This window comes from Ascaphus truei, chromosome 2, assembly GCF_040206685.1.
Source record: "Ascaphus truei isolate aAscTru1 chromosome 2, aAscTru1.hap1, whole genome shotgun sequence".
Classification (NCBI taxonomy): Eukaryota; Metazoa; Chordata; class Amphibia; order Anura; family Ascaphidae; genus Ascaphus; species Ascaphus truei.
The window spans coordinates 370,817,709-370,831,207 of record NC_134484.1 but is presented as its reverse complement, the minus strand read 5'-3'; the positions used below and the strand labels follow the sequence as shown (position 1 = coordinate 370,831,207).

The 13,499-nt window shown below is 37.8% G+C and overlaps 1 protein-coding gene across 1 annotated transcript in view; it reads right to left on the bottom strand.

The window, feature by feature from the left end:
- Positions 1-2,437: 2,437 nt before the first annotated feature.
- The window catches only part of STT3B (STT3 oligosaccharyltransferase complex catalytic subunit B), a 93,691-nt gene continuing 82,629 nt past the window's right edge, over positions 2,438-13,499 (bottom strand). Inside the window, exons 10-16 of the mRNA XM_075587021.1 lie at positions 13,058-13,269; positions 10,498-10,685; positions 9,175-9,346; positions 8,627-8,800; positions 8,182-8,295; positions 6,982-7,194; positions 2,438-4,172 (exon numbers count right to left, since the gene is read on the bottom strand). Of these exons, the coding sequence (XP_075443136.1) occupies positions 4,092-4,172; positions 6,982-7,194; positions 8,182-8,295; positions 8,627-8,800; positions 9,175-9,346; positions 10,498-10,685; positions 13,058-13,269 (1,154 nt within the window). The 3' untranslated portion in view covers positions 2,438-4,091. The remainder of the gene's footprint in view (positions 4,173-6,981; positions 7,195-8,181; positions 8,296-8,626; positions 8,801-9,174; positions 9,347-10,497; positions 10,686-13,057; positions 13,270-13,499) is intronic.

Genomic DNA, 13,499 nt, shown 5'->3' with positions numbered 1-13,499 from the left:
AAAAAAAAATGTATTTATTGATAAGGCATCGATAACATTCTTTTCACTTATGTATATAATACCAATCGGGTCTTTTGAAGATTGATCATTTTAGCAATAAATGTTTAAGATACATTTTTAATATTGTACTATATGAGGGTTGAGTGCAGAATTGGAAACGTCTTGTTCTTTGCCCTTACTTAGCATTTTGTGTTATAAATCTACAGGCCACTTTAAACCTAGTTATAGGCCTAAAGGGGAACACAGCAATTTTTAATGGATGAATAACAGGGTATTACAGTCTTCTATATCCTGCAAGCAGAATTCTAAAGTGAAGCTAAATGCAATTTCTATAGTGTAACACCTCTTGATTGCCCTGGATGTATTAATACTGTATGTATATACTAGGGTGGGTCTCAAGTCCACCTCGCCTGTAACTGAATATTCAGCCTGCGAGAAACCAGGCTGTGGTCAGACAATGAAGCAGGACACGTATCTTATTAATAACGGTACTTATAGATCACAGAAATCACATACAGGCAACTGGCGTAACAACATTTTGGGGCCTCCATCGCAAAAATGTTGACAGGGCCCCATAAAAAAAACCCATACATTGTTTCCATTGAGGTCCCCATGTGAGTGGCCTTGCGGACACCCCCTCACAGTCCACGCACGTACACAAAATATGAACCAGAAAGCAGGTCATGAAATCTTGCGTTGGTACAGTTTCTATGTAGAGATGAATAAACCTGTTCCTAAACATTTTACAAGGAACTGAAACTTGCTCATGTACAATTGCTAATTTCAGATCTCTTCCACATAATTTGAGAATCTTCAGAAACAATTACAGTAGATTGTTGTGGATTCTATCTATTTTGTGGTAAACGTACTTTGACGTTTGGCAGACATCCCATACATACAGGATTGTCACCGATTTCATGGACTTGTCCCAGAAGGGTCTGTTGGGATGCATAATTGTCCCGTATGTTAGTGCCTTGCCGTGAAATGCCTGAACATAAAATTACTGTAATTAAATCAGTCAAAACCGTAATCGATTTCTACTAGTGTAAGGCCGAATCTATACAGACGGTTTATGGACATGCTTGACGCGCCGTCAGGGGCGTGTCTGACAGCACGGAGCTGGTTCGCCCTCATTGGTTGGACCGCCCACCACACGATAAATCAATTTAAAATGATTCCTCACACAACGCCCCCTTCCCCCCCATGCCAGATCTCCCAGTGTTTTTACACTTTACTGCTGTCAAAGAACATCTGTTTGTGAGTTCCCATTCATTCTCAATATGTGTTTCTACAGTATCACACTTGTGTTGTTTTTTCCTTTTCCCCCTTTCTCAGATTTTCCCTAGAGACTCAGGGCAGATTACAATTTTAGATTTGCGGTTGAAGGGGGGCGTGACCCCTCTATCCCCCCCTGCATAACGTAAACCATATATTCTTTATTTAATTTGTTTGGTTTGTGTTTGCACTCCGAATTTCTGTTTCTGTATTGTATTTTAAGACAAGGGACTGTCTTATTTTGGGAGCTGCACCACAACCTCATACTTTTTAAATTCACCTATCACATTGCATGTTTGTTAATTAATTTGCGCTTCTATTTTTCTCACTTCTTTGAACAGACAATTACATAGGAAACTGTGCTTTCCATTATGAATTGTTATAGCTTTATAGCTCAATTTCAAGCAAAAACTTTTAATTTTTCTGTATCACAATTATTTAAATCTGTTTTGCAGCATTTTTTTTATACAGACATTTTTCATATATAAGTACAGGCATACCCCGCTTTAAGGACACTCACTTTAAGTACACTCGCAAGTACGTACATATCGCCCAATAGGCAAACGGCAGCTCACGCATGCGCCTGTCAGCACGTCCTGAACAGCAAAACTAGCTCCCTACCTGTACCGAAGCTGTGCGCAAGCGGGGAGACTATAGAGCCTGTTACAAATGCGTTATTTACATCAGTTATGCACGTATATGACGATTGCAGTACAGTACATGCATCGATAAAGTGAAACACTCCCTTTTTTCCACTTAAGTACATTTTCGCTTTACATACATGCTCCGGTCCCATTGCGTACGTTAATGCGGGGTATGCCTGTATGTGTTTCCTCTCCAATATGATGTGCTTTACCAAACGCCAACCAAATATATACATGATTCATTATTTGCAAACATTGAATGGATTTAAATAATGACCAGAAAGCATTTTTTTTCCTTTTTATTTGAAAGTAAATGTTTTCCAGTTTTTACTGCAATTCTGTTCACATGTTATTTCTTCAATAAACATCTTGAAAATAAGTTTTGTTTCTTTTAACTATGCCAAAAATCTACCCCAAAGAGCTATTAAGTCTAATCAAACCCAACATTGGCTGCCAGAAGGCAGACATACATTTTGGAAACTTGGCCATTTGAATAGAAATAAACAGGATACTTAACAGAAAATCATAATTAAACTTTATTTTCCTACAGTCAACTTTTTCAAACTTATTTTAAAGCCAACAAAAACAGAATCTCAGGTTGATCTAATGGTGTCTGAGCCACTTACAGGCTTTGGACATTGATGCAGCCTCAAGGTCTGTAAAGACAGAAAAAATAAAAAATAAAATAAAATGCATGTTTCAATGTTTTATTAACGTATCTGGGAAGAAGTCACTCACTCCCTGACGTTTACATTTCATTTTGTACTATAAAGTTGCATCTTCCTCCAATACTTGTGGTGGAGAAGTTGTACTCTTGCTTTAATTACAGTATATATATAAAAAAAAAGTGACTTAATTAAAAAGGTCTTCGATCTTTCTAGATGTTTTTAATTTTAAGCCTGCATAATGCCTAGAACCAGAAAATTAACAGATCTACCCAAATGTTCAACCCCATTTACATTTTAGTGCATTTCATTTGACAGAATTGTCCAGGTTTTGTCTACAAAAACAGAAAATCGGTGCCTAATTAAGCCAAAACAGCACTAGAACAAAGTAACCAAATCATTTAGCAACCTAATTAAATGCAAACAAAAAAGGTAGATGAAAAAATGTACAGAGACCCAGGCTGGAGTTCAGATATTGTCTGAACCTCTATACTTCCCTCATACAGGTCACAGAACATGTGGAATTTGTATATTGGTCAACTTTACACATTTTGAACATGTTAAAAACAAATCAACCCCAAAATAATTTGCATTCTGCATTGTGACTCATTTCACAGCATTCCCCATCTTCTGATTTTTTATTTATTTAGAGAATGCGATCATATTTAGCCGGTGTGTTTCTACATTGTGGGCCATGTGGATGACACAGTCTGCAATAATGTAAACAATGTTATCCTGTCAAATGTTTAAGACATGTATTGAGGCTTCATGTTAGCAATATAGGGGCCCTTCCAAAACCACATGGATAAGAACAGCTCAAAATTCTACATCATCTTGGCTGTCATTAGGATTGACTGCAGTTTGTCCTAACATGCCAGATTAAAAAAAAAAAAAAAAAAAAAAGTCAGCAGCAATAATAGACTAAACCCACATCCCTGACAAGTCAAAAAACAGTGACATTCTCCGCCTCTCATTGCCTTGAAAATAAAAACAGCTTGAGGGAACATTTTTATTGGTTGAATTTTAGAAACTCATGCTTCTTATCCCAATTATTTTACATTTTACAGGTGTAAGAATGGGTTGCTGTCTTAGTCCACAAAGTCCACCTACAAATTTGCTGTCAGGGTACCTTGAAGAAAATGCACCTTTACTTTATTTTAATCTTCTTAAAAAAAAAAAAAAAATATTTGACAAGTATGCATCTGCCAATGACTGAATTAGAGGGCTTTTTGGTACAATCCGTCCAAATTGTCAGAATATTTACCAAAAAAAATTCTGCTGTTATTCTTGGACAGCAGCTCTGCCTGGCTTCACATTACAAATCTAAAACAGCTGTTCTTAAAAAGCCAATATATATATTTTGTAATCAGACATTGCCTGAAAAATTTGTACAATAATCTGGACCACAGATGGTTCTGTACCCTCATGTTGGTGTGAAACATGAGTTCATCTAAAAGGCAAAGACTGGTTATCTCTAGGACAACTTCTTCCTGCGAGATCATTTTGATTAAACCGTCTTCTTGATGGGTCTCTTGCCTTTCTTCAAAGTTAGCTTATTCTTAATGTAGCCACGCTTCCTCTTGGATGTCTAAAAAGAAAACAAAACATTTCAGTTTATTAAAGGTAATTTATAGGTCAACTCCACATTATGTTTTATTTTTGGAACTGCCTCTTATTTAGCTTGATTAGGACTGGGAGAAATTAATTTACTAAAAGATGCTATTCCAGCACCCCACTGGGGTGTTCTATGGAATAGCACAGCTGTGCAAATATGGTCCTATTTTCAGTTATCGTTTAGTCCAGGGTGGCGTAAACTTTTTTCCCTGCGCCCCCCTACCGACGGACCCCTTACTCCCGCGCCCCCCCTAACCCCTACTTACCTGCGAGCCAGCGTCATAACGTCACGTTGCCATAGCAACGTGACGTCACATGACCTCGCGACGTCAAAATTGCCATGGCGACGCAGGAAGGAAGCCGCCGGAGCCTAGGTAAGTTTTGGTTTACAGAGGCCCTGCAGCTCTCCCGGCACTTAATTTAAGTGCCTTCGGGAAGCGCAGGGCCTCTGTAAACCCCGCGCACCCCCGCCGGCAGTCTCGCGCCCTCCCTGGGGGTCACGCCCCCCAGTTTGCGCACCGCTGGTTTAGTCCATAGCAAGGATTTAATCTACAGCTCAAAAAACTAAAATTAATAGGAAAAACTGTTTTAATTTACAGCAAACCAATAGTTATATGTCACATAAGTACAGAGGTTAACAGTTTATGGCAGTAGTTCTAGGAATTGCACTTTTATAACAAAAATCAAACATTAAAGTATATAAACGCACTGCAATTTCACGCACACCCTATTTAGTATGCGCTGAAGTATTTACAAGTTGAATATTTCTAAATATACAACACTATAAATATATTCTTGAAACAAAAATGACCATTATTCATCTGTTAAAAAATGGTTTCAGTTATCCCCACATCTGGGATTGGAATAGATTCTACATTCTATCTTCCGTTATGTTTGAAACCTGATCAAACGTAGCATTATACTGTACGTGATATTTGTTGCACTATTCAGACTTAATTGTGCCTATATTTAAAAAAGGTATTCAACATTTAGGTTATAGCTGCAGTTCAAGCTATTCATATAGCTTGGAAAAAATTAATAATTTCCATTCAATATGTGCATCAATACAATCTGCACACCGACAAGTGATTAGCTAAATTACCGATTAATCTGTTCTCCTGTAATCAATCGCTTTGCTCGGGTTATTTAATTCACTGTTATTGCTGCAAAACAGTACTCACGATGCAAAATTCTGTGGGAAAGATCATGTGACCAGGCAGTTACTAGATACAATTAGTTCACTGCTAGAGAGGGCAGGGCTGAAGAGCCAGAGCATGTCTCAGATCGGGAAGGGGGTGTGACTTTGTAAATGTATCTATAGAAAGAAAAATGCTTGCTACATTAGAATACATAAAAATGTCTTTAAAAATGGTTTTAAAAAAACGCTACAAGTATTTTTCATAGTACAGAACTGATTAAAAAAAAACAAACATGTAGGATATTGCATGAACTGCAGCTTTAAGTGGGCTGAAAGACTAGCTATTTGGTAATGTCCTGCCTTTGAAGAAAGTAACCTGGTCTCAGCTCTACTACTCATACCTGCTCTATTACCGAGTCAAATAAATAAAATCAGATCTGTTTGGCATGATATTCCTACCCATTAAATCCATACTGCCTGGGATCTTGTAAGCTGAGCAAGAATTAAAATAATTAACATTTCGTTCTTTTACCAGTATTCCTATAATTTGACCCCAGTACTGACGTCGGGCTCACTGGCCAATAGTTGCCAGCCTCATTCCTATTTCTGCTTTTGGGAAGTGGTAGTACTTTTGGTATTCTCCAGTCATCTAGAACTATACCTGTTAATAGTGACTGGTTAAATAGTTTCAGTAACCACTCATGTTATGTTCTCCAAGATCCGTGTGGTAAATGAAAGGGGAGGATTCGCCCTTTCCGTTTAGTTTACGGTCAGTACTCCAATTGCAAACGACCCCTAGAAAATAAGCAAAACCTCAAAACGAACAGAGTATGTAATAAGGGCCCCCAAGGTAGCACCCTTCATGACGTACACTGTACATATAAAGAGGGTAATGGTGTTGCCAGCACCTCCCCAAGCTCTTATCTTTGGGTGCACCCAGTCTGGCACCACTGACTTGTCCACTTTCAGCTTTTACATTTCCATTAGGACCCGCCTCTGTAAATGTACTTGTGTCCATCTATTTTTATTTTGCATTTATATTCCTCTTTCCCAACGATAGTCCCTCCACTTAACCTTTAGCCAAGAGAAGAGTAGTACTTTAATCTTGAGTGTACAATAAAAGGAGTTTCAGGAAAGTCAATGAAAAATCATTGTGAGTCCCAGAAAATGATATATATTTTTTAAATTCTTGTAACTTTTTGTTATAGCATCACGAGTAACATCGCTAATATTCTTCCCTAATCTCTTATATACTGAGAATAGTGATAAGATATTATTGAACTATTTGCAATTTAACAAGTTTGAAGTGCTGCATTACAAGTTCAAACTAATAGCAGAGAGTAGGCATACTGATTGACCACTGATCATATGACAGTTATGCATATTACCCCATTGCACCTTAAACTTGGCATAAGGTGGTGGTAGGAAATTCTTAATCTGACCCATCAAGTAATTTATTTGGCGCTTACAATGAGACACCTACTCGTTCTCCATGGCACATGATAATACAGAAGTGTATGTTAATGTCGGAAATCTAGCTCATCAACACACTTAAAAATTAAAAGCGATCGCAAACCTGTTTAAACCATATGAAGAATAGTGACTAGAAAATCCAAACATTGTTAATCCATCACAGAAAACATACCTTCTTAGATAAATACTTCTGTTTGGGCACAATGTTGGTCATTCTAGGTTTATGATCAAGTGCCTCTCTGTTTTCTAGTTGTTTTACTTTATATATTCTAACAAGCCAGTGCTCCGATGTGAAAGCCTCTTCCAGGTGCTTGAATTTGATATCTTTGTTCCCAATCTCTGCATTACGTGTGCGATCAAAGCCTGGCGGGGTTCGAAAATCAAGCTGAAAAACAAAGTGTGGTTATGTTCAGGAGGAGTGATCAAGTGAACGGTATTTTTTGGTATAATAGTAGATCTTTAATACAATGCTGTCCTCTGTGGCGACATTAAGGCATTAGAAAGGGGCAATATCCCCAACTAAACATCAGCATTTTTAAATTGGATGGGAAACGGGGTCCCTCAGAGTTGAGCCACACTATTAGCAGCTCCAAGGACCTCCCGATACCATGATACTTGAGGGTAAAGTTACTGGTATTAGTGCCTGGTTTCTGTAGGGGATTTAAATGGCTGTAGAGAAGGATATGCTGCTTTGAACTATACGATGTTTCAGAACACAAACACAATTTACTGTTATTTTACCATACCCTGCTAATTCTACCATTATGTTTAACCATAATTTTGAAGAATTATCAATTGCACTGCTAGATCTTCGACTGCTATAGTACAAGATATTAGGCATATTTTAGTGACAATGAGGTAGGGAGAATGATTTTCATGAAACCAGGTAGATCAAGATTCTGCTAACATGCAATAGATACATCTGGAAACACATTCTGATAATCAATATGTCGTTTTTTTAATCTGTTCCGTATTGGCAGATTTAATACTAATTAAAGCCTCTATCATTTTTTTCATTTAAGATGTATCAAAGAGTGGTGAGCAAGACAATACTGCAAAAATTAGAAGCGATCAGAAGATATGTACCATATGGCATGGTTGCTAAACCTAGTAAGTACAAGCTTTAAACTAGACAGACACCCAAGATATTTATCATATGATACGTTAAATCATGGACAGACAGACATATCTAATTATAAAAGTTTATGACAATCTATGTATTTATCACGGCGGATAAATTACAACTAAAATCACAAACTTTTAGTTCTGAATGGTTATAGGTTCAGGTGAAATTAACTAAAAGCATTTTGAGGCACATGTTTTATATTAAGTCAAAACGTAACTGACAAGTTTGGCTTTACATTTAACTTACCTGCATTTCACCAAATCTGTAATAAGACATTTTATACATGAGGCAGTTAAGCAAAGTTGGAGACCCTGCTTTATCTACTCGAAACTCTCCTTGTGGTGTGAAGTAGTCACTTTCCTACAGGAGAAAGGATGAAGAACAGAAGCTTAATAGAAGATCTTACATTCATTTAAATAAAAACAGAAGCAATATAGAGTTCTCACATGAAGTGGGTGAAGTCGAACAGCCTAATGTGTTGCGGGCTACAGTGAATGCAGTGTTCCCCTATTGAGCATACAAAGTCTGAAAGGAAGCACATGTGGGGTTGTGGCTGCAGTTTCTGCTAAGGAGGTGTTCGTATGGTGTCTAGAGGGCATTTAAAAAGGGATGGGCCCACGATGTGAAGGGATTTTCTCTGAAGAACCGATCACAAATGTGGTATTCTGGTGAACAAAGTTTATTGGCTTACCCTGATATCTTTTGGATGCTCTCCTTCTGCTATCCTAACCATCCACAGGAATTTATTGATGTCATCACCAGAATAGCCAATTACACCTCCAAAGATAATCAATACATAATCTACATCCAAGCTCCGCATGATTTCATACGCTGCAGTTTCATTTGATGACATTGCTTTTCCAACCTGCAAGAAAATTAAGAGATGTACTCAAGGCTCCACAGGAAAAAAAAAAAAATTGCTGGCAGGTAGTTGAAAGAAAAGGAAAAAAGTAATTTTTTTAAAACATGAATCATGCATATTTCCCTGATCCTAACAAAATAGAGTTGAGAACTATTTAGTTAAAATGTGTCATACAAATACCAGTTATGCAAATGTACCTAAAACCTTAAGCAAATGTAAAGACCCCCGAAAGCATAACTTTGTTTTGTAAAGGAATCAGACCAATTTGTGCCATTTAATTATTTCCAGCACTTAAGAGCATGAAATTGCAATAGTAGCTTTTGCAACAACAAAAAAGTCCAAAGTCTAAAACTCGGCATATTGTTTTAATTTCTTACCAATGCAATATGGCTATTATTCCAAGTATTATTGTCAACTAAAGTAGTCCGATTAGCCATTCCTGCTATTTGGTAACCATAATCCCACCAGGACATCACACGGGCATGTTCATCAGTGTTTTGTCTTAGCCAGTAATACGCTTCTCTGAAGTCATCCAAGATGTTGCGTGTTCTGAAAGATGGATGATGCCAAAACACAGCATTGAAAGTAATTTAATCCCAAACAAATTATTCCTAAAACATGTTCTACAGACATTGTGTCTGGACCTTTAGTCTACTTTCCAACTCACTCCCCCTTATTTGTATATGTAAATTATGTGACAATGTATAGTTCTACATTGTTACCTAAAAGGGCAATCGTTTGGTGCTCCTGTCAAATCTGTCAAAATCCTGATTGTGTGCCTTACAATGGCTGCTTCAGTCAGTGTAACTCAGCAGCTACAATGTATCCTTATAGTACTACTTTATCTATTGTTACAGCTCAAACTACTTGAAACATTTGCAAAAAATTATCCCAAACAGGAAAGTGTTGCAAAGATATTGCACTGCTTGGAAGGTGGGCAGAAACTTGCTATAGAAAGCAAAGGATGCTTTAAAACTCATAACAAATGGAATTACGTGTTGAATTAAAAAATAATAATAACCTAGTCACTTATCTAATACTACAGAACTGATTAAAAAATAAAAACCATATAAGATGTTGCATGTTTGCTGCTTTAATTGGCAGGCTGCAGAACCCTTAAAGTGTAACCTATGAAATGGTTACATCAGCATTTAGAGCTGAACACCAACTTCAATAATTAAGATATCTTTAGTTTATTCTTCGTAAGAAATTATTTTGTGTCATTTGTGACAACAGAAAGATCTGAGGCTCCTGCGTATTGATTTTCACTAATCCCATTAGGCTCTACTTCTTTAGGACCATCTTTCAGCTACCAGCATCCTAATTTCAACCACTGCTTTAAGAGAGCACGGAGGACAGGCTTATTCATCCAAGTGAAATGGTATTCAACCAAAGTGTTCAATGTAGTCATCTACAAGACAACAATTTAAATTACACCCAGTACCTTTTATGTTGGCCATTAAAACTAAAGCTATAGGATTGACTCTGTTTGCCAAGTTTAACAGGAACAATAGTTCTTGTTGCAGCATAACAATAAGAATAACGTTTGGTTTACATGTTTAACAAATACATTTATAGTGGCTATCTACAATAAATAATTATGGTACTTTTGGAGCTCGTTTAAACAAACAAAAAAAAGCAAGCAAACAGTTTAGAGGAGGATCTATATACACTATCCAGTATAAGTAGAGATTTCTTACCCATCATGATTATACGATGCCAATACCACACTGGGGCTGGAGTAAGCATTACTAGTCACCCAGGTGCAATGGACAGCAAACATCATTAACAGCATTAGCATTAACATTGTGACTATACTCTTAATGTTGGGACCCAGGCCTTCTTCTGTCTTCTCCTGCTCAGACACATGTTTTCTCACTTTTCCAGCCTGAGTGAACAAAGGACAACACCTAGTATAAGCATTTGTCAAATATATCCATCTGTTAAATGTATTCCCTGTAACACAATTTGGTGAATTAAACCCACAAACCAATATTTTATTATTATTTATTTTAAAAACAGTATTTTGGGAGCTAGTTAAAATAATTAAAAACACACTGGATGTCTTTACTTTCTTATTAGGGGTCAAGAAAGGGTCATCTTTGATTTAGGAGATCATCCCTGACAAAATATTGATCTTTGGGGATAATGCTATGCCATACCTCTAATTCTTCCAGAATAATTTACTAGTCATCAACTGAATGCATTTAAAGTTTTAGGCCTCGGCAAGGGTTGTGCTGAGCGGGCGGGTGCGCTCACGCTGGCCGATATGAAACATATTGAGGCAATGTGTGTGGCCAGCGTGAGCAAGCTCCTGCTCGGCGCTTAGATACTTGCAAATTTGAATTTGCCGCCCGCAAGCGAGTCACGTGAGTGGTTCCCCCAATGAGGGCGAACCAGCTACGTGACATCGTGGTTGCGCCCCCAGACGAGTGCGCACCTAGCCGCCCACAAATTGCCTGGCCGAGCAGGGTGCAGCGCATGAGCACCAGCACGCCTGCTTCCTGTCTGGCCGCATCCTTACAGTACAGTCTCTGGTATTATTTTAATAGTAATACAGTATAACCATTCTTCCAAACAGCAGTTGCTGTTGGTTTTGCTGCAGTGTGAATGTGTGTCTACCTTCTGCTGTGTAACGGTTAATTTAATCAGCAGTAATGTTCTGAGAAGCCATGTGGGACTAACTCACTGCCTTTGCCACTATTGCAAAAAGCAAAATGAGGTCTGAATCCCACTTTGATATTCTGCAGCCATAACGAAATCTGTTCTGATTTTGTTAAACCTCCTACACATTGGAAAGCTGTAATACAATAACTGGTGTATTTGGAGAAACACATGTGTCTATAATCTTAACTTAAAATCATCAAGGATAGACTCAAAATGTGATTTATGAAGATTCTGCTCTTGCTAAACAAAGAAAGAACATAGTCAGTCCCAGGTGGCATTTGGGGCAGACTAGTGCTGATAATGTAACACTTTGACAGCAGCAGGTAATCTAGCAATCGCCCTGCTGAGTGGCAACCAGGGTGGAAAATTATCTGGCATTTAAAACAATAATTGTATAAATCAAACGTATCCCTGTGATCCAGTGTGTGGTCAACTAGCCTTATTTTGTTGGACAATTAATAGAAAACAAATTCTGGATTGTGCGGATTTGCCCTTCACTGGCTACAGCACAATGCAGAGAATAAATACTACTTGCTTCTTTAGTTCTACCACTGTTCTCTATATTTAAAAGCAGCAACACCCCCTGAAGTATCTTTTCCCCTGAGCATGTACTGCATTATTTTTTTTAATGGTTCATTAGTGTTAAAATACAGGATTTAAAAAAATCTTTAGCTTCCGAGGTTACCATGGTAACCTTTAGCCGTAATAGGCTCTGGTGAGAACAGTTTTAACTTCGGGGACACTTGAATATCTTAAACAGCTTAGAAAAAGGAAAAAAAACAATTTCATAAGGTTAAAAAAAAACAAGGGAAAAAAAAAATATTAACTGGTGCTTTAAGAGGAACACTGAATCAATAATAAATTAATAAATTGTTTTCAATAATAACAAAACATTTTTTGGATATTGTTAGGACTACTCTTAAAGCAGCAATCCTGCTTTGATTTTTATTTTATCTTTTTAAAGGTAGGAAATGGGTTCTGCGGAGCTGAACCGTGTTAATTTCAGCTCGGAGGACCGCCTGTTCCCAGAGATAATTAACTCTACTGGGGGTGCCGGTAGCAGCTCTAGCTGTTGGCTAGTTGGGGCTATCATAATGGCGGTTTAAATGTTCCACTGGCAATAAGAAGCATGTCGTAATCACTTACGGCTTCTTACTAGCCCACGCGACCAGGACCTTTAAACCTCCACAGCTGCTACTGGCACCCACTACGGAGGTATCTGGGGGAGCAGGGGGGTCTCTGGAGCTGAAATTTGTGTGGTGCAGCTCCAGAGACCCCATTCTTCCTACCCAAGGGGAAGATGTTTTTGGGGGGAAGAGCATATGCTCCTTTTAAACACTTAATTTAACAGATTTCATCATTTAATTGCTCTAACCTGGAAACTGTTGCTGTACCCTTGGAGTGAGGCATGAGCAGGTAACAAAAGTAGTATTTATTCTATCTTCTGTGATGATACTAAGCCATACTAATTCACATTGCATTACAACGATTGAAAAAAATACAATATATTGATATTAGAACAAACATCAGGAGAGCTCATTTCGAAACTCTTTAGCATTGAAATGGCAGTAGATAATGAAAAAAGAAGTCTACCTTATCATAAAGATTTCCAGGTGTTTTTTTGTCATCCTCGTCGCTACTGTCTTCTATTGGTGGATTTTCTCTCTTCATGTCGTCCCCCAGATAATGCTCAAATACATTGGAGAAGGCAATGGCAGACAGCATACAGACCACGGGAGTCAAGGTCAACATCAGACGAACCATCACACCAGCAAAGTAAACTGCACTAATTGCATATAGAGCAACTGCAGAGACAAATGTCAGCCCGTATATTCAGAAACCATTTCAGTAACAGAATGTATATAACAGTGGACTGCTGATAGTTATCAGTTTCCAGCTTGGGAATAAAGTTTCTGCAAGGCTTAGGAGATCTAAGGAATTGAAACTACATGCACAACTATAGACTGCTACAAAGATAACAATATACATTTTAAGCATTTACATCAAGCAACCATTTTACTAGCAGTGCAGCTTT